Below are 23076 nucleotides of genomic sequence, written 5' to 3'. Positions count from 1 at the left end.
CAGATGATTGGGGGCTTCTCTGGTGGTGCAATGGTTAAGAATCCGCCTGCCAATGCAGGGAACGTGGGTTCAATCCCCAGTCTGGGAAAACCTGCATGCCGTGGACCACCTAAGCCCATGTGCCACAACTACTGAGCCTGCGTGCCACAACTACTGAAGCCTGTGCACCACAACTACTGAAGCCCACATGCTCTAGGACCTGTGTGCCACAACTACTGAGCCTGTGTGCTGCAACTACTGAAGCCCGCGTGCCTAAAGCCCGTGCTCCACACAAGAGAAGCCACCGCAATGAGAAGACCATGCACCGCGACGAAGAGTAGCCCCCGCTCACCACAACTAGAGAAAGCCTGTGTGCAGCAACGAAGACTCAATGCAGCCCCCCCCAAAAAAAAAAGATGAATGGATAAAGAAGGTGTGGTACATAGTATACAATGGAATACTACTCAGCCATAAAAAAGAACAAAATAATGCCATTTGCAGCAACATGGATGCAACTAGAGATTATCATACTCAGTGAAGTTAAGTCAGAAAGAGAAATTCCATATGATATCACTTATATATGGAATCTAAATATGACACAAATTTATGAAACAGACTCACAGACATAGGGAACAGAATTGTGGTTGCCAAGGGGGAGGGAGGGTGGCGGAGGGATGGACTGGGAGTTTGGGGTTAGTAGATGCAAACTATTGCATATAGAATGGATAAACAACAAGGACCTACCGTATAGCACAGGGAACTATATTCAGTATCTTGAGATTAACCATAATGGAAAAGAATGTATGTTTATGTATGTATAACTGAGTCACTTTGCTGTACAGCATATATTAACACAATATTGTAAATCAGCTATACTTCAATTTGAGTGAAGTAAGTGAGAAAGAGAAAAACAAATACTGTATGCTAATGCATATATATGGAATCCAAAAAAATGGTACTGATGAACCTAGTGGCAGGGCAGGAATAAAGACACAGATGTAGAGAACGGACTTGAGGACACGGTGGGAAGGGGAAGCTGGGACGAAGTGAGAGATTAGCACTGACATACATACACTACCAAATGTAAAATGGATGGCTAGTGGGAAGCATAAGGAGATCAGCTCCGTGCTTTGTGACGACCTAGAGGGGTGGGATAGGGAGGGTGGGAGGGAGGCTCAGGAGGGTGGGGATATGGGAATATATGTATATACATAGAGCTGATTTCACTTTGTTGTATAGCAGAAACTAACAGAACAGTGTAAAGCAATTATACTCCAATAAAGATGAAGGAAAAAAAAAGGATTCCCTGGCGGTCCAGTGGTTAGGACTCTGTACTTTCACTGCTGAGGGCTCAGGTTCAATCCCTGGTCAGGGAACTAAGACCCCTGCAAGCCACGTGACGTGGCAAGCAAACAAACAAATACATACATACATACATACAGGCTTTATTGGGATGTAATTCACATACCAAGTAATTCAGCCATTTAAAGTGTACAATTCAGTGGTTTTTAATATATTCTCAGATGTGTAGCCCTCACCACAGTATTTTCATCACCTCAAAGACAAACCCCTTACCTTTTATTCAGCCCTTCCTCCCCAAGGCTTAAGCAACTACTAATCTTTCTGTGTATAGGTTGTCCTGTCTTTCTTTCCTATGAATGGAATCATACAATTTGTGGTCTTTTGTGTCTGGCTTCTTTCACATATCTTAGTGTTTTCAATGTTCATCCATGTCATACCATGTATAAGTACTTCTTTGATTTTTATGACCAAAAAATTATACTCCACTATATGGATATTTTGTTTATCCATTTGTCTGTTGATAGATATTTGGGTTGTTTCCACTTTGGACTATGAATAATGTTGCTATAAACATTCATGTATAGGTTTTGGTGTGGACATATGTTTTCGTTTCTCTTGGGTAGAAACCTAGGAGTGGACTTGCTGGGTCATATGAGAACCCTGTTTTATCATTTGAGGATTTCTCCACATCCTCACTAACACTCGTCGTTATCTCACATTGTGATTATAGCTATCCTGGTGGGTGTGAAATGGTATCTTATTGTAGTCTTGATTCGCATCTCCCTAATGGTTAATGATATTGAGCATCTTTTCATGTGTTTATTGGCCATTTTTATATCTTCCTTGGAGAAACGTCTATTCAGATCCTTTGCTTACTATTTTATTTATTTTTTTGCGGTACGCGGGCCTCTCACTGTTGTGGCCTCTCCCACTGCAGAGCACAGACTCCGGAAGCGCAGGCTTAGTGGCCATGGCTCACGGGCCCAGCCGCTCCGTGGCATGTGGGATCTTCCCGGACCGGGGCACGAACTCATGTCCCCTGCAGGCGCACTCTCAACCACTGCGCCACCAGGGAAGCCCTGCTTACTCTTAAATTGGGTTATTTGCTTTTTATTTCTTTGAGTTATAAGAGTTCTTTATATATTCTAGATACAAGTCCCTTATCAGGTAGATGATTTACAGATATTTTCTCCCATTCTGTGGATTGTCTTTTTCATTTTTTTTTTTTTTCATTTTCTTGATGGTGTCCTTTGAAGCACAAAAGTTTTTAATTTTGATAAAGTCCAGTTTATTTTTTTCTTCTGTTGCTCATGCTTTCAGTGTCATATCTAAGAATCCTTTGCCAAATCGAAGGTCTGTATTATTCTTGTAGGACAGGATTGAGAGTACACCAGAAATTAAATATTTGAAGGGGGTCACCATGCTGGCTCCTTGTGATATCTGTTTTTCTATATAGCACTTAGGGCACAGCACACTCAGCCTCCTGTCTACCGATAATTTTTATGGCATTTGCTCACTTCCATTCTTTTGTGGTTGGGAGAATCAGGGCTGCAAACCCAGACGTTTCCTGAGACATTCATAAGTATCTCCTTAACTTTTTCCAGACTTTATATTCATACGTTTTATTTTTTTATTTTTATAAATTTATTTATCTTTGGCCGAGTTCGGTCTTTGTTGCTGTGCGCGGGCTTTCTCTGGTTGCGGCGAGTGGGGGCTACTCCTCTTTGTGGTGCATGGTCTTCTTATTGTGGTGGCTTCTCTTGTTGCGGAGCATGGGCTCTAGGCACACGGGCTTCAGTAGTTGTGGCACGTGGGCTCAGTAGTTGTGGCTTGCGGGCTCTAGAGCTCTCAGGCTCAGTAGTTGTGGCTCACGGGCTTAGTTACTCCGCGGCATGTGGGATCTTCCTGGACCAGGGCTCGAACCTGTGTCCCCTGCATTGGCAGGTGGATCTTAACCACTGCACCACCAGGGAAGTCCCTCATACATTTTAAAACCTTTCAACATCATGAAAAATACCATCTTAGGCTAAACCCAAGTAAACACTACAAACAGTATAGGCAAAGATGAGATTTCATAGAGCAACTCTCAAAACGAAATAGAAAATATATTTCCTGTAAGATCCTTCGGTTCTTTTTTTTTAAAAGAAATTTATAATTGTTAAATTTTTAAAAGTCAGACATTACAGAGATTTATAGTTTTGTAAGTAACAGTTTTTCTTAATCCTACCCTGAAGATTCAACCCCTACTGTTTGGACCTCGTTCTTTTTTCCCATATAGATTTTAACATGACTCTTAGTTTTTGTTTTTATTTGCTCATTTACACAGGCTCCGTTGCCTACCCTGCCATTAGCTCCTTGCTCTCCCTCTCCTTACCCTGCCCTCCCCCAGCTTGTGGTCTCAGCTCAGGTTACTGACACTCTGGAGAGCTCTCTCTCCTTTCTGAACTGGTGACTGATCTCATCAAGGAGAAGGTGTTGGGGACCTGTCTATTTTTGCTGTCAGCATACCACTTCCCACCTCTGTTAAACTTTTCATTTGGCAGGAAAGGTTCCTCTCTTCCATGTTCTATAAGGACTTTTTGTACCTAGATTTAAAAAAAATTCCACGAATCCTTGAAGGTTATAACCAGTCTAGCCTGTAAACCTTGATTCTGTAATAAATCTTATGAAATTTTTCTTGATACAGTTTTTCAAGAAAAACTGCTTTTTTTTTTTCCTGCTGTTCTTTAATTTATATATACATTTGGTAGTTATCTAAGAATCCCAGTTTTTACTTTAGAGTTGCTTTAGGATATAATTGGGAGGATATTTGCGGGGGTGGGTGGAGGAGGAATTTTAAAAGAAGACAACAACAATTTAGGGAAAAAATAAAATAAGATTTAAACTGAATTTATTACAGAAAAACAGCTGATCACCTTAGAAAGCCTCTTTTTGCCATACCTGCCTCTGGCCTAACAGTACTTTGCTTTTGTGGTAGGTGTTCAACAAGTGTTTGTTTGAATGAATAAATGAATAAGTAAGTACATTTTGTCCTCTTGGAGTTCATACTTGCTTCTGAGTTTCAGTCTTTTTGGTCCTCATTCACTAACTCCCTTCAAATTTAAGCGGGTAATAGTGGAAGTCTAAGCTATTCATAGTGAATCCCACATTGTAAGTCACTTCAAATTTTAATTTTTCCATTTATGAAACAGTTTTGAGGGAAAAATATGTAGTTCACCCATACACGTTTTTTGGTTAGTAATGTTATTTCTTTAACATACTGAATAATAACATGGCATAACACCTGCCCCTTGAAGCCAAGAGTGGGTTGGAGTTCAAAGTCCTAAAGTTTGAACCGTCTAAAACAACATCTGAAATTCTGGTTGCAGAAAATCTTTAGCTTTTTTTGTTTATTTTCTTTCACCCTTATAAACCCAATATCCATTTGTTTCTTGAATCTAGGCGCTCCGGGAGTTGGTATTAAAATACCGTGAGAACATCATTAATGTGCGGACAGCAGCAGATCACGTGGAAGAAAAGCTGAAGGCTGAAATACTTTTCCTGAAAGAGCAGATTCAAGCAGAACAGTGTTTAAAAGAAAACCTCGAAGAAACTCTGCAGCTAGAAATAGAAAACTGCAAGGAAGAAATAGGTGAAGATAAAAGTGATGTAGTTTAGAATTGAAGGCACTAAATAAAACTTTTTCTCTGGTTATAACAGTCTTAGAATGTAGAAAACAAAAAAGTATAGGAAAGAACTAAGTAAGGACTCATCAGTCCCTTTCTCTGGATGTTGATATATCCAGTGATTAGGAGTTAAAAAAAAAAAACCCAAAACTCATCTTTTTAGGGGCTCTGGTGGCCTCTCTGGCAATTACTAATAGATAGGAAATTCAGGACTTGAACCCAGACACTGGGGAATATGAGTAGATGGGTGGCATTTCCTTGCAGAACTCAGAAGTGTTAACAGACTCCTGCTGGGATTAGCTCCCCCCCACCCACCCCCGAGCTAGGTGTAGGTATTTGATGCAGAGACAGTTTATGCCATGGTGTTCTCGTGTGGACTCTCACTTTTCCTGAGCTTGATTATGATGCTGATTGGTTGGGGATAATTTTGAGAAAGGGGTGTTGGTCCCTCACCCCCATTCTGCCCACTGTGTTCAGTACAGCATTTGACTTTCATTGCATGAGATTGAGCTTATGGGGGAAAGGGGTGTTTTAAGAAAAAATTTAAATGCAAAATAATGAATAAATGCTAACATGTCTCCTCCTTTTTTCCTCCTAGCTTCCATTTCTAGCCTAAAAGCTGAATTAGAAAGAATAAAAGTAGAAAAAGGACAGGTGAGTTTCATGAGTTTCAGATTGACTCTGTCAGCAGCCAGTATTTATTTATTGAATCCTACTGTGCTAGACTCAAGGAATGAAATATAGTTAGGACATAGTCCCTGCCTTCAAGCAACTCCTGGGAAAAATACAGTGGAATATGGGCGTGATGATGGTAGAGACCATTTAATGAGAGCCTGCTCTGTGTTGACTGGAGGAGGTACAGGGAAGACTACGATGTGACTTAGCCTGGAGCTTCCACTGTGGTGGAAGGACAGGCAAGCTGTGGTCTTGACATGATAGATACTTAAAGCTACAAAATACTTAGATACTTAAAGCTACAAAATCTTTTACAAACAGGAGGTGATGTTTTCTAGTTGGCTTAGAGTCTCCTTCTCTTAGACACCATGAACACCTTTTGGTAGATGACCCCATTCAGCTTACTGGCCTCGTTATTCATTGACTCAATGACCTTTGCTGCTGTGCTGCCCTGCCTTGCCACACTCCTGCCTGCACCTTGCCCCACTTCTGACATCTCACTCCACGCTCATGCCCCTGACCCCTGTCTACCATCTTTCCAGCCCTTAATCCCGTAGGTTCATCTGTCTGAGTACCTCATTCAGACCTTCACTTCCTTAAACTTTTCCTTTTCCGCTGGTTTCAGCAACTTCTTTCTTTCTTTCCTTCTAAGCAGCATCTGACATGGCTTGCCTCTTCAACTAGTCTCCCACTAACTCCTGCAAGCCCCCGATTCCTTGTTCTTGTGCTACCCTCACTTGATACTGCCTAACCCTGGATTAATCCTGGTGTCCACCTTCTATGCCTCTGCCCCCAGCTGCTGGTTCCACTGGAATGAGGAACACTGCGTGGTCTTGCTTCCAGGTGCTGCTCAGTAGCCTTTCATTTGCTCTTTTTTAAAATTTTGTTTATTTTATTTATTTATTTATTTTATTTATTTATGGGTGGATGGCTGGCTGGCTGGCTGTGTTGGGTCTTCGTTTCTGTGCAACGGCTTTCTCTAGTTGCGGCGAGCGGAGGCCACTCTTCATCGCAGTGCGCGGGCCTCTCACTGTCGCGGCCTCTCGTTGCGGAGCACAGGCTCCAGACACGCAGGCTCAGTAGTTGTGGCTCACGGGTCCAGTTGCTCCGCGGCATGTGGGATCTTCCCAGACCAGGGCTCGAACCCGTGTCCCCTGCATTGGCAGGTAGATTCTCAACCACTGTGCCACCAGGGAAGCCCCTCTCCTTTCCATTCCTCACAGTGGACGTTTCAGTCGCCGCTCAGCTCGCCCCCTTGTGACAGCGCGTGGCGGCCATGTGCCCCCGTCGTGAGCAGGGCCCACCTTCAGCTCCTCGGTCGCATGCTCTCCTGCTTTGCTTCCCAGCCTTCTCGCTTCTTCAGAGGAAAGGGTGACCTGTTCTGACTAGTCTTATGTCACTGCACATGTGCTTTGACTGGGTCGTGATGTCACATCTTTTCCTGGCATCCTCTCCATCTTCCCCTTCCAGTGTGGGCCTTGAACTTCTGCCTCTTTATTTGTCTTTTCCATTATGCATAACCAATCTCAGAGGTCTCCTGGTAAGAGGGGAGAAGTTTCTCTTTGGATTGTACTTCTTTCTACAGCTATCAGTCCTTCTTCCTTTTATACCCAGAGTTCTTGAAAGAGTCATCTCCACTGCCTGACCTCCCAGTCACTCCTCAGCCCACTACAATCAGGCTTTGGCTCCCACTGTGCTATCAGGTTACACTGGCAAAAGTCGCCAGCGTTCCAACGTGTCCCACCTTTCCCACTCCCTCTGCCACTGTTTGGGTTGACTTCAGTGCTCACCTGGCTCATTGTAACAGCCTAACTTCTTTCCCTGCCTCCAAAATTGATCCCCTTCAAATTGCATTTTCATATTCATTTCATATTCATTCATTTCATTTTCATATTGAAACTGCTCACTTGACTGTGAGCAGTCTAGTTTAAAACCCTTCAGTAGTTCCCTTTATCTATAGCCCAGCTGGGATCTCCTGCCTCACCACTGCCTCTCCGGCCTCAGCCTCCAGGGCCCCAGAACTCTGTGCTGTAATGTAGCAAGAGCTCACCTCAGTTCTTTAACTCATTTTTTTATACGTCAACTCCCTCTTTTTGGAGTATCTCCCTCCGCCTCCCGCTTACCACCCTTTAAGGGTCAGATGTCATCTCTTCAAGGAAGCCCTTCCCAACTTTTCTGGCAGAATTAAGTGCTTCTTCATCCATGTTCACATGGCATAGTTAACTTACATGTCTGTCTCTCCTGATTTTTCCATCCCCAGGCCTTAGAACATAGGAGGTGCCTAATAAATGTTTAATAAGAGAAAGAGTAGGTCTTGAAGAATCAATAGAAGATCCACAGATATCAAAGGGTAAGAAGAGCATTCCAAGCATAGCCAGTATCCAGGGCCTAGGAGGATGTGAGCTTGGGTGCATTTCTCCAGGCTGCAGGCTCCTCCAGGCAGATGTGCTGTGACCTGTAGGGAGTTTCTGTGTGTTTCAGCTTTTCCCTTTTTCACAGTTGGAGTCCACATTAAGAGAGAAGTCTCAACAGCTTGAGAGCCTTCAGGAGATGAAGATCACTTTGGAAGAACAGTTAAAGAAAGAAACTGCTGCTAAGGTGACATTTTTGTTGGTAGTTTCGTAAAAAAGCAGTGTGAAGAATGTAGAATCACATCTTCGCTGTTTAAAAAACAAAGCCTTGCTGCTTTGAAATAGTGCCACCTTCTGAAAGTTGGCAAGACTCTCCGCTTGCAGAAAGAAAATGGAATGACTTTATCTCAGTTGGGTTAGATGTGCACACTGCCAGCTCTGGAGGTCTGTGTCACAGGCTTAACTGGCTTTTTAGGCGTTGAGCTAAAGGCCATGAACCAAACTTGGCGCTGCCATAGCCAGAAGCATTGCTGTGGAGGTGCCATTCCATTCGATTGGTTTCTGGAATACTGTACTGAACCATATTTGCTGCCTAAATTCTGATTAGTCCTGTCAGAATAAAAATGCATGGGGCCAACTGGGGGGGAAGTTTGGTTTTGGTGGGCTGTTATCTAACCTTTAAGTGTAAAAATGTTGTGTATGTGTTATTTAATAGTTCTCTGTTTTTAGAAAGGCTCCTGCACAGGGGGTCCTCCTGAAGAGTTTCCCTGTAAGGAAGACTGGGGGATAGCTGGGGCTGCCTAAGGCATATTCATTGAGAATTTTCCTGGCAGATGCTTGACTGTTGTGGTTGTCAGAGGAAATCCCTAAAGATCCTGTCCTGTTGCTGTGACAGCTACTGATCATACAGCAGCTGCTTTTTTTTTTTTTTTTTTTTTTTTTGGCAGTACACGGGCCTCTCACTGCCGTGGCCTCTCCCGTTGCGGAGCACAGGCTCCGGACGCGCAGGCTCAGCGGCCATGGTTCACGGGTCCAGCCGCTCCGCGGCATGTGGGATCTTCCCGGACCGGGGCACAAACCCGTGTCCCCTGCATCGGCAGGCGGACTCTCAACCACTGCGCCACCAGGGAAGCCCCGTGCAGCTGCTTTTTGATGATTAATCATTGTCACCAGGCTGCTGGGGTTGAGGGGTGGAGTGCGGCGCTTTCATTCATTTTTAATTTGGCTCTCATACTCAGTTCATTTTAGGACCTAGAACAAGTACCTTAGGCAATGTGCACCCTTGCCCTGTAAAGATAGAGTCAAAGGGAGACTAACAGGATACAGGAATATGATGGGCACCCACCTTTCCTCTCTAGTAGTAGGAAATGACAAGTGCCTAGATTTCCTGAGTGATTTGACGTATGGCTCTCCAGCATTAATCCTCATTCAAACCTTGTATTTTTTTAGGTTACTGTTGAACAACTAATGTTTGAAGAGAAGAACAAAGCTCAGAGGTTGCAGACAGAACTAGATGTCAGTGAACAAGTCCAGAGAGATTTTGTAAAGCTTTCTCAGACCCTTCAGGTGAGGCATTTGGGGAACCCCTAGACAGAACGCTGAGGAGGCACTTTTGGGGTTCTTGGTACCCAGGAGAATTTGCTAATCCCTGACTGGCCCACTGACAATAGCTAGAGGATTAGAAATTATGGCTGCCCCTGCCCCAGCTCCAAATGCCGGCCTGGTCATTTAAGCTGGAAACCCTTTTCTTCTTCCTTGCTGGCCCTTAAGGGTAAAATATAAAGTCCTTAGCGTAGCATGTAAGACTCTTCCCAGCCAGGCCTCTCCCTACGTTTTGTCCATCTCTCTGCCTTACATTTTATATTCTATGTTCTAATTTTTAAAAACTACTTGTGGTTCCTTGCCCACAGCACGTGTTCCCTCTGGAAGCACGGCCCCCTTGCTCCTTTCTTCCAGGGCCCTGCTTAGCTTTGTCCTCCCTGTGGAACCCTCTCTAGGTCCCCAAGCTGGTATAGTGACATTTAGTATATTGTGCTAAAACTCTATATAAGCTTGTTCTTTTCCCCCAGCTGAACTGTGGGTTCTCAGAGGTCAAGGATCAGGTCTCATTCATCTCCATAGTCCCAGCACCTTATACTGGGTCTGTTACACAGCAGCTTTGGGGAATTGTTTTTTGGATTTAATTGTTCTTGCTGCCTCTTTTCTTTGAAGTGAGTAGTTTCTGTTGAGTTAATCTCCATTTCAGCTAAACCAGTCAGAGTAAACCAGAAGGTCTAGGCAGGAGCCGTCTGCACTTACCTCGCTGCATTATTTCTCTAGGTGCAGTTAGAGCGGATCCGGCAAGCAGACTCCTTGGAGAGAATCCGGGCAATTCTGAACGATACCAAACTGACAGACATTAACCAGCTCCCTGAGACATGACACCCTCATGGCAGGACTCTAGCCTGCACTTTGGGTTTTTAACTCATCTTTAGAGCAACATTAATTATTATTTAACTCTTAACTGAAGAAGAAGTCACACACAGAAAAAGGAAGACTGGAGAAATGCTTAATTCTAGTGGGGAGACTGTGCGGCACGGAGCAGCAAACAGCCAGGGTAATTTGCAGTAAAAAAGACCTTTCAACTGGGAACGCTAGCCAGACTCCAGACCTGATTCCAGGGAGTGTGGGATCAGATTTGGTGATGGAGGAAGTGCTGTTTCCTTGCCTGCTTTAGTCAACATTTCCCTGCCCTTCAGCACCGTCCCAGTAGTGTTTGAAATGGCATTTCCTGTTCATAGCTGTTGCAAGAGAGAATTTGTTTCTGTTGTCTAGAGTTCATCAGTAACAGTATTCAGCTAGCAGACAGAGGTGGGGTATGCCGTATGAATATTTTATATTAAAATATGAAGTTTGAGAGCAGCCCACTGGCTAGTGACTGTATTTCCTAGCTCAGTGTATTTTTTTTTTTAACCATTTTATCTTGCATTGGAGGACCTTAAATGCTACTGAAACTTGCCTGAGAACCATAAGACGGTGGCAGACAACCAATTCAATGGAATTGGAACCGAATTAATTATGAGGACTTGCAAACTTGGCTGGGGCTATTGGAAGTTGAGGTTAAAGGAAAAGCACAAGAAACTGTTTGGAAGCACTTTTCCTGCTACCTGGGTAAGTTTCGTGGACTCACAGGTACCAGGGTCAAGGTGAACTGGCACCATCTACTCTCCTGAAAACTGTTTTAGTTTAGTTATTGGATCAGTGGAAAAAATATTAATAAAACAAGCTATGTCTGACAACATCTAGTATAAATTTATAAGTCTGCTGCTTATTTTATTTTCAACTCGGGTCAGTGGGCCTGAGTACATACTTGTTTCAAAAGTGTCAAATACAAAAATGGTGGTAACTAGGTTTGGCAGATACCCATTTTGTATTTTTCTTTTATATTTTAGACCTGGAGTGTGATAATGCTTATGGTGAAGTTGGGGAAAACCCAGTTAGTTGACCAGTTTGGAAATCTGCTTTGTCATTTCTATGAGATTAGATTCCTTTCCTGTGTGGATAAAGTTTCAATGAACAGGTTGTCTTTGCCGTAGCCTTATGAAGTGTTGCAGAAAGCACAGAATGGATTTATATTCACTGTTTACCTGCAGTACTGTTAGCCAGTGGAAGACTACACCGTTTAATTCATCATACAGATGGTTCAAAAGTAAAACTGTTGTTTTCAAATTTTTGTGATTGGTGTTGTGTAACGGCAGAGTACTTGAAGGAACCATATGGAAATTAAGTGGATTGAGTAGCTTGTTTGGCTCACATAAAGCTACAACTTTGTTATAAATGAAGTCATAATGGACTAGCCCTAAAGATCTTTATTTCTGTCTTCCATAGGACAGGACAAGGTAAGGCCTACATACCTCATTCCTTGGGCTATTGCTGTAGTCTTACATTCATGATTATGAATTTTGAAGTAAACACTAATTATGGAAATAGTGCTATAGGCTTGCATGCATGAAACATTATTTTAATTGGTCTAAAGTCCCTTTGTATAAAGTACTACTCTGTTTCCTTTAAAGGAAACATGTATCCTCATTGAGTTACAGGGAATTTTATTAATTCCAAAAATGCAATCACTTTAAATTATATTAGTGTCAGACTAGTCCCTTGGATAAACTCCAAGCTAATTTGTTTCAGATTATTAAAATTGGCACCATAAATCAAGATGGATAATTCATAACCTTCCTGAACGAACTGAACTACAACTCCCAGGGAACTGCTTGGCTGAGACGGGGTACCTTGCTGATGCTGATGTTTTTCTCCATAAGATGGTACTGGGCCAATAAAATTCATGATTAGGAAACTGTTAGCAGTCTCTACAGTGGCAGATGCAAATTGTTGGAACCCAGTTTTTTGAGAAAAATATGCTAGAAAAACCCAAACTGAGACTAGGTTTTGTTAACAGTCTCTACTTCTGGTATGAAACACTTCTTTAAACTGGGTTTTCTTTATAAATGGGAAACTGATTTAGAAGGTAGTATTTAGCCCTTCAAGACAAAAGAAAAGGTCAGCTGGGTTTCACGAGTGTTCCTGTGCTTGTATTCAGTCTGTGTACACGTGTTCTCATGCATGTCTAACCTGATTTACCTCTTACCTGTAACCTACCTTACCATGTGGCTTTTAATTGGCAGTCACTCAGCCATTTCTAGGCAGGTACAGTATTACCTTTCAGAACTCATTGGCAGGTATAAAAATATTACCTATTGCTAAAAGACAAAATCATATACTGTATACCAAGCTATTTGTTTCTCCATTTGAGATCCTACATGTGCACCTCGTACCCACTCAGTGACATGTACTGGGACACAGAGCGCAGCCGAACTCAGCTCTGAAAGGAAATACTGCCTGTCGAGGAAGTGAGCCAGCAGTGGCCTTGCAATTGTGGATACCGAGTTCTGCTGTGAGCAGATTTCAGGTATAACCATTTGTTAACTGTACTGAAGGCGTGTCCTTAAGAAGAAAGTGTTCAAATTAAAAAAGCTGCTGTCTAGTATACTGTGTGGCCTTTTCCTTTGAGTTCTAGGGTTCTGTCCCTCTTCAGAGTCATATTTCTGGTGCTGCTACGTTAAAATGCAGCTTTTATTCTTGTTCAAATATCAAGAAAACTCAGTAGGGTTCACGGAGGTCTGGCAGTGTGCAGCTGAAAGTCTTGGGCGCTTTTTTTTCCCTTTTAAATCCTAGGCCCTTGCTGAATACAATCATATACTTGAGCTTGTATATAAACCACATTCCAATTTTTAAATAAAAGCATTTATTCAGTCATTATAAAACAAGTATAAAAAGTGATGAACAACCACACCAAAGTTCATCCTTTAAAATGCCTCTTTATAAATTAGATAATGCTACCTGTTCGTTTTACAATGAGTTTAAGCCTTCACTTGTGTTAATTTCAGGTGTGAATCTGTTCCTGGTGGTGTCAGAAGTTTACATGATTTCGGATATCGTTAATTTGCTTCACCATTTCTCTTATGTGCTCACCCCTGTAAAATCATAAAGTTACTCACTTTGGGTAATACAACAAATGAATAAACCATTAATATTGATTCGTAAGACCTCAGTAATACTGAAGTATCTTAGAAGTGCTCTGCTAGAATTAACGGCTTAAGGTTTCAGATGGATAGTAATGGTAATTCGTTTAAGGCTAGAGGTAGCAAATATAGTAGTGGAACTGCTGGAAATATTTTTGAACATATTCACTGGGGAATACCTTGACCACACAGCAAAATTATAAAGAAAGACATCCTTTTTAACCCTCTCAACTTTTAAGTCCTTATCTATCAGCATCATACATTTCCTGTCCTGGTAATTACTTGACATGCAAATGTCAAGTGGTCTTATCTGGGCAAAGAAAGGTTGATTTTGGCATTTTGCAAAGGAAAAACTACCTCGCACTAACAGCTGATTGGTACTTACTCCTCCTTCAGGATGGACTGAATGCATTTTCGCTGGTAGGCGCTGAGAGTAATGGTGGGCTTCTGAGGACTTAGTACCTTTTCCATCTTTCGTTGTTGATAGTCTTTTTTCATAGTAACCTTGAGTATCAAACAGAACACAGACACTTTAGCTATGGTTTGCTATACATTTTCATAGTATCTGTTTCAGTATGTTCTTTTTACATTTTATAAAATTATTTTCTGTAGAAGGAACACTTTAAAAAGTACCAGAGGTAGCCACCTTGTGTCCATTCCTACCTGTTTGATGGCATTGCCCAAATGTCGAAGTTGATCAGGTATCAGCTGTAATTCTTTCTTCATGTCTCTCTCACTGTCAGAGAGAACTGGGAGCTGAGAGTGAAAACTGTGAAGTACTTTTTTCATCCTGTAGAAGAGGTAAGCAAACATCTCAGCTCCTTAGGAGGAACACAATCCTAACTAAAGCTCCTAATTTAGGAATCTGGTGTCTGTGAAGGAGGCCTCCACAGGATGGGTTTGGGGAAAGCATCACTGCACTGTCTTCCGTAGAATACACCTCAGAGGGGTATCTAGCACCCGAGGACTTAGTAACACTAGTAGTACCTGACCTGAGTAGGGAACGGAATGCTATACAGTTACACGGCCCACTGACCTGGTCATGATATCTTCTTGTTTTTCCTTGGCTTCCTCATATTTGTCAGCTAAGCGCTCGGCCACTTCCCGCAGACTTTTCCTAACGGCATAAAAAGCAAGAGTCTCTAGGAGTGCACCTTGATGGTGAAGCCAGCTAATGTGGTTCAGTATCTTAGGGTGAGACACAGTTCCAGTCTAGCTGAACTATTTTTTTTTCTCCCTTGTCTTGGCACTTACCTCTCCTCTCGACAATAATTGAGATCTTCTAGTTGTTTCTTTTTTTGGTCACATAACAATTTGACCCTTCAAGAACAAAAAGAAATTTAATCAAAAGCCAGGTCTAGGCCATTATACAGTGTCAGCTCCCAGCCAGGGACTGACTGGTATGTGAACAGAGGCCATCCTACCTCCGCTGAATCTCCTCCTTTGCCAGGTCCTGTTTAAGAATGTACTGTTCTCTGAACACCTGGGTGGCTCTGCTGATGAGCTGAAGGCATTCTTCGGGAGGAGGAGCCGTATCTTTTTCAGATGATCTTAAAAACAAAAAAAAGTTTCTGTCATTACTTTGCTCAGCTGGGTAAAACAACTGAAGACAGACTCACGTCTTTTTACACTTCCTGTTTGTCTTTCTCAAATGCTTCCACATCTGTGTATTCTCTCTCTATTCTCACTAGCTGATTAAATATGCCCTGTGTTTCTTCCGACTCCAACATAGTAAAAAGTATACGGAAAGAAATAGCTGAGGACAGGCTGAAGAGTAATTACAAAACAGAGAAGGGAGCCAGTTTTTAAAACTGATACGCCCTAAATTACATACTTCAAAAATGCTGGATTTGCAACACTACGTTGCAGAATGCTTCTAATATGTTTTTCAAAGGAATCCGGGGTTTCAGCCAGAATACGGAGGGGAGACTCTGCCACTTCAACATCCTCTCGGGTACAAAGCAGGGGAGGAGACACTGGATGGACTGTGCTTCTGCAAAATAAAAGAAAAATAAAATTTACCATGGAGTTACTTGCTGTAAGTACAGGAAAACCTAAATCACACTTATCCAGAATTCTGAGGATATAAGAAACTATGAAGTGTTACAAATACTCTCAATGGCAATTTCAGAAAGCTTGAAAGACTGCAAACTTTAACAGCATGGCCAATGACTTACTTTGCAATGATTCAAATCTGGGAGTTTGTTAATAACATTACTTCATAGACAACTTGTATTTCAGAGAGTTGGCAGAAACATGATTTGAAGGTATCTAGGTCACTAATATTTAGAAGTTTTTTTCGCCTTTGGGATTCATGTTTTTATTCTGAAGTATCCTAGTATGACTAGGTCTTATTTTACTAAAGGTAGGGTAGGATTTTAAAAACATGCTGAGGCAACAGGCAAAAAGGCAGTTTTTTGTAGTGATTTTATTACTTTTGTTCAGTCTTGCTAGTTTTTAGTCTCTTGTAGTATAAATATCACAAAATTGATAGTGAATTATTTTCTTTTCCAAATGATGTCACTTCTCAAAGAGTATGGAAATCCTTCTAAGGACAGTAAATTAATGCCAGTGTTTTGAACTACGTCAATATCTAGAAGCACATGCCTTCAAATGACACCAAGAGACTGGGGGGAAAGGGGTCTAGTGTTCCAGTACTCCAGTGGCTTGTTAGACACTCCTATAACTGCATTTATAAAACTCAGAATGACCTTCCAGAGCTGTTGAAAACGGTACTTATAGCTTAATATGGGTTCCTTAAGGGGAACAAAGGTGAGTTCAGCTATATACCACCTTTCTTCCAGCGTCTACATATTCTGCGATGTGCCTATGAGTCTGGCAGAGATGGAGAAACTGGACTTTGAAGTCAGAAAGCCCGGTCTTTGCAGCCCAGTTCTCTGTGTTCCCTGTGACTCTGGCCAATGTACATAACCTCTCTGTCCCTGATCCCTCCTCTACAAAATGAGGATAACGGTGCTGTCTTTAGTGCAGGGTTGCTCTGATTGCCGGAGGCTTACTTCTGAGCCTGGCACATAAAGTTTAAAATCATTAAATCAGGGACCTCCCTGGCAGTCCAGTGGTTAAGACTCTGCGCTCCCACTGCAGGGGGCGAGGGTTCGATCCCTGGTCCGGGAGCTAAGATCCTGCATGCCATGTGGCGTGGTTAAAAAAAGAAAAAGAAAGATCATTAAATCTAACTCATATTAATGATGGAGTTCAGTATCTTAGTATTCTTTCCACACTTGGGTAAAGTTCTTAACCCTCCGCTAGCTAAAGGAGATGCCAGAAATTATGCCTTAAATAAATCCTTCCAGAGATGGCAGGAGCAACAGAAATAACCCTCCCTCCAACCCTCAAGTCAGAAACCAAAGCATAAACCATGTATCTTCAGTCCGGTTACTAAGGACATCTTCCCAGCTTAGATTCTGCAGAATTAATGAGAGCTGCGTGGGAATACAAAGGGGGACGTACAGTAAAGGCCTTATGAGGCATTCGTAGTTACTGGTGATGCAGATCATCGTAGGCCCCAGAATGTCAGGGACAATCCAGAATCCTCGGATCGGAGCTGGCTGCCTGAAAAAAAAACACACACAGCCACAGTTAAACTACAAAACAGCAAGAGCAGTGGATCCAAAAGCAACGATATGGCTGAGGTTTGTGGCCTTCTCAGGGCTGGGTCGACAGTTGGGTGGGACATGGTATCAGTGCAGTAACCTCAGAGGTGGTGACTTGGAAACCTGTATTACTTACAGCTCTGATCGGTTTGAATCAAGCTGTCACTCAGCAGCCAGACGTCGCTTGACTTACAGGTCACTCAGGAACCCACAGCCTCATGGTGCTCACTGTAGTCTCGGCAGTTAGCATGATACGATGAAGCCAACTCTTTACGTCTCTGTCTCTTTCTCCCAACTCGCACATAAGCTCCAGCTACCTCTGCATGCCTAGCCGAGCGCCCAACCCAGATTAGGTGCTCAGAAACTGTTGACTGAATAGTGTCTTTCTCACCTTAAAAATTCAGTGCAGGCCAGCATCTACATCACAGGACTTAATTTACTGTGCACAGCACGCAGCTCCCTCTCAGTCTTGGTCTACTTCACTGAAGAAAGTGAAAACTGGACCTCGGACAGGAACTGTCTTTCCTGCCAACACGCTCACCCCACCCCCACGGCTCACTTCTGCCCCAGACTGTCGACGCCATCTCTGCTCGCGTCTTCTGAGATTTGCTCCGTCAGCTCTGCAATCACAAAATCTTCCTACTGTCCATTTACCCTCAGCTTATAAACAAGCTGACATCTCTTCCATTCAAAACATTCTGCACTGTAGTTTCAAGCTCTCCTTAACCTATTCCCTCTTCCTTTCCCTTTAGAGCCAGCAGTCTTTCAACAGTAGCCTGCAGTATTATTTCTCCTTCCACATCTCTCATTTGCCTTTTTTGCAGGGGAGGGGAATGGTGGTGAGGGAGTCTGGGAGGTTAGAAAAAATTTTTCTTCTGTATTTCTAGTGTGAAATCTACATACAGAAGAGTGCATATATAGACACTCTGTGACCACTATCCAGGCCAAGAATGACAGCAGTATAGGGGCCTGAGACCTCCCGTATGAACCTCCTGATCACAACCTTCCACTTGATTTTTATGATACTCATGTTTTCGTTTTGCTCCATAGCTTTCCTATCTATGTATGTATTCATTCCTAAGCAATACAGTTTTACCTGTTTTTGAAATGTATATATTATATATACGTATATATTATAAATGAGATTTTATTATCTATTTTCCTCATTCACTTTTCACCTGTGCTATCCGCTCCCACCCACAAAAGCGTTTCTCCATGGTTCTCGATGAACCCCCATGTTGCCAAATCTGGACACTTGAGCGCTCTTCACTGCTCTGCTGTACTTATTTGATGCTGCTCCCCCTGCCTCCTCTCTGAAACATCCCCCTCCCTGGCACCCTTCCCCCGGGTTCTCCTTCAGTCTCTCTGGCCGCCTTTTACTTGTTTCCTGCCTGGGCTGGGCTCCTCGCCCTCCACTCACTGCTTGTAAGAAAGTGTTGCTCAAGACTCTATACTCAGGTGTCCTCTACTCTAGGCCCTTTCCTGGGGAACCTTCATGCTGACATTTCCCACATCCATACCGTCCTAGCCCAGACCTACGTGTCCAACTGCCTATGGGCTCCTCCACTTGGATGTCCTTTGGAACAGAAGACTCCAAGTGCCCCCATTAACCCATCTTGAGTCTTCCCACATCCACTTTCTCCTACGTCCAATTTTTCTGAAGGGTACCGCATCTACCGTTATCCCGGGTGGAAACCTGGGAGTCACTCTAGATGTTTCCCTTTATTCTATTAATCAAATATTTACTGAGTATCTACTAGGCACCCTGTCAGACACTGAGTGTACAGACATAAGGCGATGGTATAAAGTATGAAACAGACAGACATGGTCTCTGCCTTCGTGAAACATTTATATTCTAGTAGTGGTGACAGACATTAAACAAACAAAAATATCCATTTAAGTATGTGCTGCAAAGAGAAAGATAATAGGAGAACCCAGAGGGGTTCTGGGAAGTCAAGGGAACCCTTTATGAACTGACATTAAGATCAGAAAAGAATCAGCAAGTGAAGACTGACAGGGGTTATGACTGGGGATATACCTCCCAGACAGAGGACACAAAACGTGGAATGGCTGTGGGCAGAGGAGAGCTTCTGATGCACAGATACTCTTGGGGTGAAGTATCATGTCTGCATGGGAGTGTAATATACATATATACCTGAATTACTGAAACAACAATTGTTATCTGTGTTTAGAAGGGAGAGAAAGTCCTTACCTGCATGGCAATGGCTTCGTACAAAGAATGTGTTCTACAAAGCATTTCTGTTCTGTAGCTAGTTCCTGTAAACTGTCCTTATCTTCTTCATCTACAAAAGAACACATATATAAGTTAAATAACAAGTCTCCAAATTAAAATGCTGACGATATTAGTTAAATGTGGTTAAGTTCTTGTCTCAGACCATTGCTTCTTAAAGGCTATGCCTCTCTGACATAGAAATCGCCTTTCCACAGGGGTCTAGATTTCTGCCTCAAGAAGGAAAGTGGATTTTCCTTGGTCAGAAATGCAGAAACGTTTCATTCAGGAGAACAATCCCAGAAATCATTCCCTTCCATTCTCTTCCTCACCCATACCAATTTTACTTCTATAACAGCTTTTTGAAACGTAATTCACAATACCACACAGCTCAACCGTTTAAACTGTACCATTCAATGGGTTTTCAGTATATTAAAGAATTGTACAACCATCACCACAAAAAATTTAGAATATTTTCGTTACCCAAAAAGAAACCCCCATGATACCCATTGGCAATCGCTCCCTAGTTTCTGCCAATTGCCCCAGACCTATGCAACAACCACTAGTCTACTTTCTGTCTCTGTGGACTTGCCTATTCTGGACACTTTATATAAATGGAATCACACAACATGTAGTTATCTGTGACTGGCTTCTTTCACTTAGCATGATATTTTCAAGGTTCATCCATGTTGGAGCAGTTACCAGTACCTCCTCTTTCTGTAGCTGAATAATATTCCATTGTATGGCCATACCACATTTTATTTATCTAATCATCAGTTGATGGACACTTAGCTATTTGGCTATTATGAATAATGCTGCTATGAACATTCGTTTAGAAATTTTATCCAAGTATGAACATGTTTTCATTCCTCTTGGGTATATACTCTGGAGTAGAACTGCTGGGTCATATGATAACTCTGTTTAATCATTTGAGGAACTGCCAGACTGTTTTCCCAAAGTGGCTGGACCATTTTACATTTCCATAAGCAATGCATGAGTGTCCCTATTTTTTCCAACAGTTGTAATTGTCTTTTTAAATACTAGCCATTTTAGTGGGTGTGAAGTGGTATCTTGTGGTTTTGTGGTATCTCATTTCCATGACTGAACATGTTTCCATGTGCTTATTAGTTATTTGTATATGATCAATGGAACAATGTCTATTAAAATCCTTTGTCTGTTTAAAACATTGGGTTTTCCTTTTATTATTGAGTTCTAAGAATTCTTTATATACTCTAGACACAAGTCCATTATCAGATACACGATTTGGAAATATTTACTCCCATTCTGTGGGTTGTCTTTAGTGTTTCCTTCTAAGCGTTCTATAGTTTTAGTTCTTATATTTTAGTCTTTGATCAATTTTGAGTTCATTTTTTGTGTATGGTGTGAGGTATAGTCCAATTTCTTTCTTTTGCATGTAGATGTACACTTGTCCCAGCACCATTTGTTCAAAAGACTATTCTTTCCCCCATTTAACTGTTCTGGCACCCTTGTTGAAACCAACTTACTGTAAATGTAAAGGTATATTTCTGGACTCTCAATTCTATTCATTGACCTATATGTGTATCCTTATGCCAATATCACGCTGTCCTGATTACCATAACTTCGTAAGTTTTGAAGCTGGGAAGTGTGGGTCCTCCTACTTTGTTCCTGTTTTTCAAGATTGTTTTCGCTATTCTAGATCATTTGCAATTCCATATGAATTTTAGGATCAACTTGTCAATTTTTGCAAAGAAGCCAGCTAGGATACTGATAGGAATTACACTGAATTTATATATCAATCTGGGGAGTATTGCCATCTAACAATATAAAGTTTTCTGATCCATGGGATCAGATGTTTTTGATCTTCCTGTTTATCTTTCTCAAAGATCACATGGGATGTTTTTCATTTATTTAGGGTCTTATTTCTTTAAACGTTTTATAGTTTTTTTTTTTTAATGACTTAATTAATTAATTGGCCACCCCATGCAGCATGCAGGATCTTAGTTCCCGGACCAGGGATCGAACCCGTGCCCCCTGCAGTGGAAGCACACAGTCCTAACCACTGGACTGCCATGCCACGGAATTCCCTGTTTTGTAGTTTTAAGAGTGTGTTTTGCATTTCTTTTGTTAAATTCATTCCTAAGTATTTTATTCATTTTAATGCTATTGTAAATGGAATAGTTTTAATTTCTTTTTAGATTGTTCACTGCTAGTGCACCGAAATAGACCCAATACGTGTTTACTGATCTTGTATCCTGCAACCTCTCTGAACTCATTTATTAGTTTAAATAGTTTTTCAATGGGCCCCTATAATTAACTGTGTAAAAGATCGTGTCATTGGAGAATATAGTTTTACTTCTTCCTTTCTCATCTGGATACGTTTTATTTTCTTTCCTTGGCTAATTTCCCTGTCTAGAACCCCCATTATAATGTTGAATAGAAGTAGCTAGAGCAGACATCCTTTTGTTCCTGATCTTAAGGGGAAAGTGTGGAAGGCAGAACTTGTATAACAATTAAATCAGACATTTAGCTGAAGACATTTCTAAGCAAAGTGTTGAAGATGTGGTCTGATTTCTTCTTGCTGATTACAGTATAACGTGAGGAAAATATAATTGAGGGAAGAACTGTTAAACAAAATGGAACAAGGACTTGATGATCTAGGAAATTCTCAGCCTATGTGGACGGCAAAAGATGCTAAAATTAAGAGTCACCTTCCGGAAACATGTTTTAGAGAAAAAGCCACTGGTGTGACTGTTCAGTCTTTTGCTAATACCTCAGAAAGATCAAAAGTTCAGAATATTCAGTCACACAAAAGGTTCTTTGACGAGATTAAGAGCATGACTTAGATCCTTCAGGTCTCAGCAGAAGCCAAAAATAGAGGTGTGATTATATAGGGAAGATAGTGGATGAAACTCTACTATAGTGTCATGATACACACAGGAGACCCAAAAAGTTCCTGAGAATTTTATACCCACAGAAATACCACTGGCTTGAACTGAAAGGGTCAGAGGATGAGAGAAGGCTATTCCACCCTCAAAATTCTATAGGCAGAAAACAGGCTAATAAAACTACTCAACTACAAACAAATACAATCTTTCCTGCAAAATGAAAGATTACTCAGAGGGCAGAGCTACAAGCCCAGAGGATCATCCCCAGGCCTTGAAACACAATGGAATTTAGATTTTTAAATTTCTTGGAACCTATGGTTCCTTTTTCCATTCCATTTTCTCCCCTTTTGAACTAGAGTATCTATAAGTGATAGCTATGCCTGCCCCACATTGTGTTCTGGGAGCAGACAACTGTTTTCTAGTTTCACAGGTCCACAGATAGAGAGTAATTTTGCCCCAGGGTATATTATACTTAGAGTCTAACTATAATTGATTTAAATGATTTAGATGATGACATTGCAGTACTTTTTTTTTTTTTGCGGTACGCAGGCCCCTCACTGCTGCGGCCTCTCCCGTCGCGGAGCACAGGCTCCGGATGCGCAGGCTCAGCGGCCATGGCCCACGGGCCCAGCCGCTCCGCGGCATGTGGGATCCCCCCCGGACCGGGGCACGAACCCGTGTCCCCTGCATCGGCAGGTGGACTCTCAACCACTGCGCCACGAGGGAAGCCCTACATTGCAGTACTTTTGAGCTCAGGACTTTTAGATGAGATTATGAACTTTTTGTGGCTATAGGGACAATGTATTTTGTCAGATGTGAATGTTTAGGGGCC

The 23076-nt window shown here is 42.0% G+C and overlaps 2 protein-coding genes across 7 annotated transcripts in view; one reads left to right on the top strand and one right to left on the bottom strand.

The window, feature by feature from the left end:
• Positions 1-12998, top strand: part of RABEP1 (rabaptin, RAB GTPase binding effector protein 1) — a 104099-nt gene extending 91101 nt beyond the window's left edge. For 3 of the 5 annotated variants that reach the window (XM_027130793.1, XM_027130794.1, XM_027130795.1), the window contains 5 exons: positions 4723-4912; positions 5545-5600; positions 8121-8219; positions 9422-9538; positions 10292-12998. In XM_027130793.1, the coding sequence (XP_026986594.1) occupies positions 4723-4912; positions 5545-5600; positions 8121-8219; positions 9422-9538; positions 10292-10393 (564 nt within the window). In that variant the 3' untranslated portion in view covers positions 10394-12998. The remainder of the gene's footprint in view (positions 1-4722; positions 4913-5544; positions 5601-8120; positions 8220-9421; positions 9539-10291) is intronic. The other 2 variants (XR_003438018.1, XR_003438017.1) reach the window with 2 other exon arrangements.
• Positions 12999-13236: 238 nt separating this feature from the next.
• The window catches only part of NUP88 (nucleoporin 88), a 30359-nt gene continuing 20519 nt past the window's right edge, over positions 13237-23076 (bottom strand). For both annotated transcript variants that reach the window (XM_027130797.1, XM_027130796.1), the window contains 9 exons: positions 19360-19450; positions 17005-17106; positions 15368-15526; positions 14958-15083; positions 14788-14853; positions 14570-14650; positions 14197-14323; positions 13919-14037; positions 13237-13485 (listed from right to left, as the gene is read on the bottom strand). In XM_027130797.1, coding sequence (XP_026986598.1) covers positions 13422-13485; positions 13919-14037; positions 14197-14323; positions 14570-14650; positions 14788-14853; positions 14958-15083; positions 15368-15526; positions 17005-17106; positions 19360-19450 — 935 coding nt within the window. In that variant the 3' untranslated portion in view covers positions 13237-13421. The remainder of the gene's footprint in view (positions 13486-13918; positions 14038-14196; positions 14324-14569; positions 14651-14787; positions 14854-14957; positions 15084-15367; positions 15527-17004; positions 17107-19359; positions 19451-23076) is intronic.

Source organism: Aethalodelphis obliquidens, unplaced genomic scaffold, assembly GCF_003676395.1.
Source record: "Aethalodelphis obliquidens isolate GAN/ISIS:26980383/991018 unplaced genomic scaffold, ASM367639v1 scaffold38, whole genome shotgun sequence".
In the NCBI taxonomy this organism is placed as follows: domain Eukaryota; kingdom Metazoa; phylum Chordata; class Mammalia; order Artiodactyla; family Delphinidae; genus Aethalodelphis; species Aethalodelphis obliquidens.
Note: the sequence above shows the minus strand (reverse complement) of the source record. Positions and strands in the feature narration are given on the sequence as shown.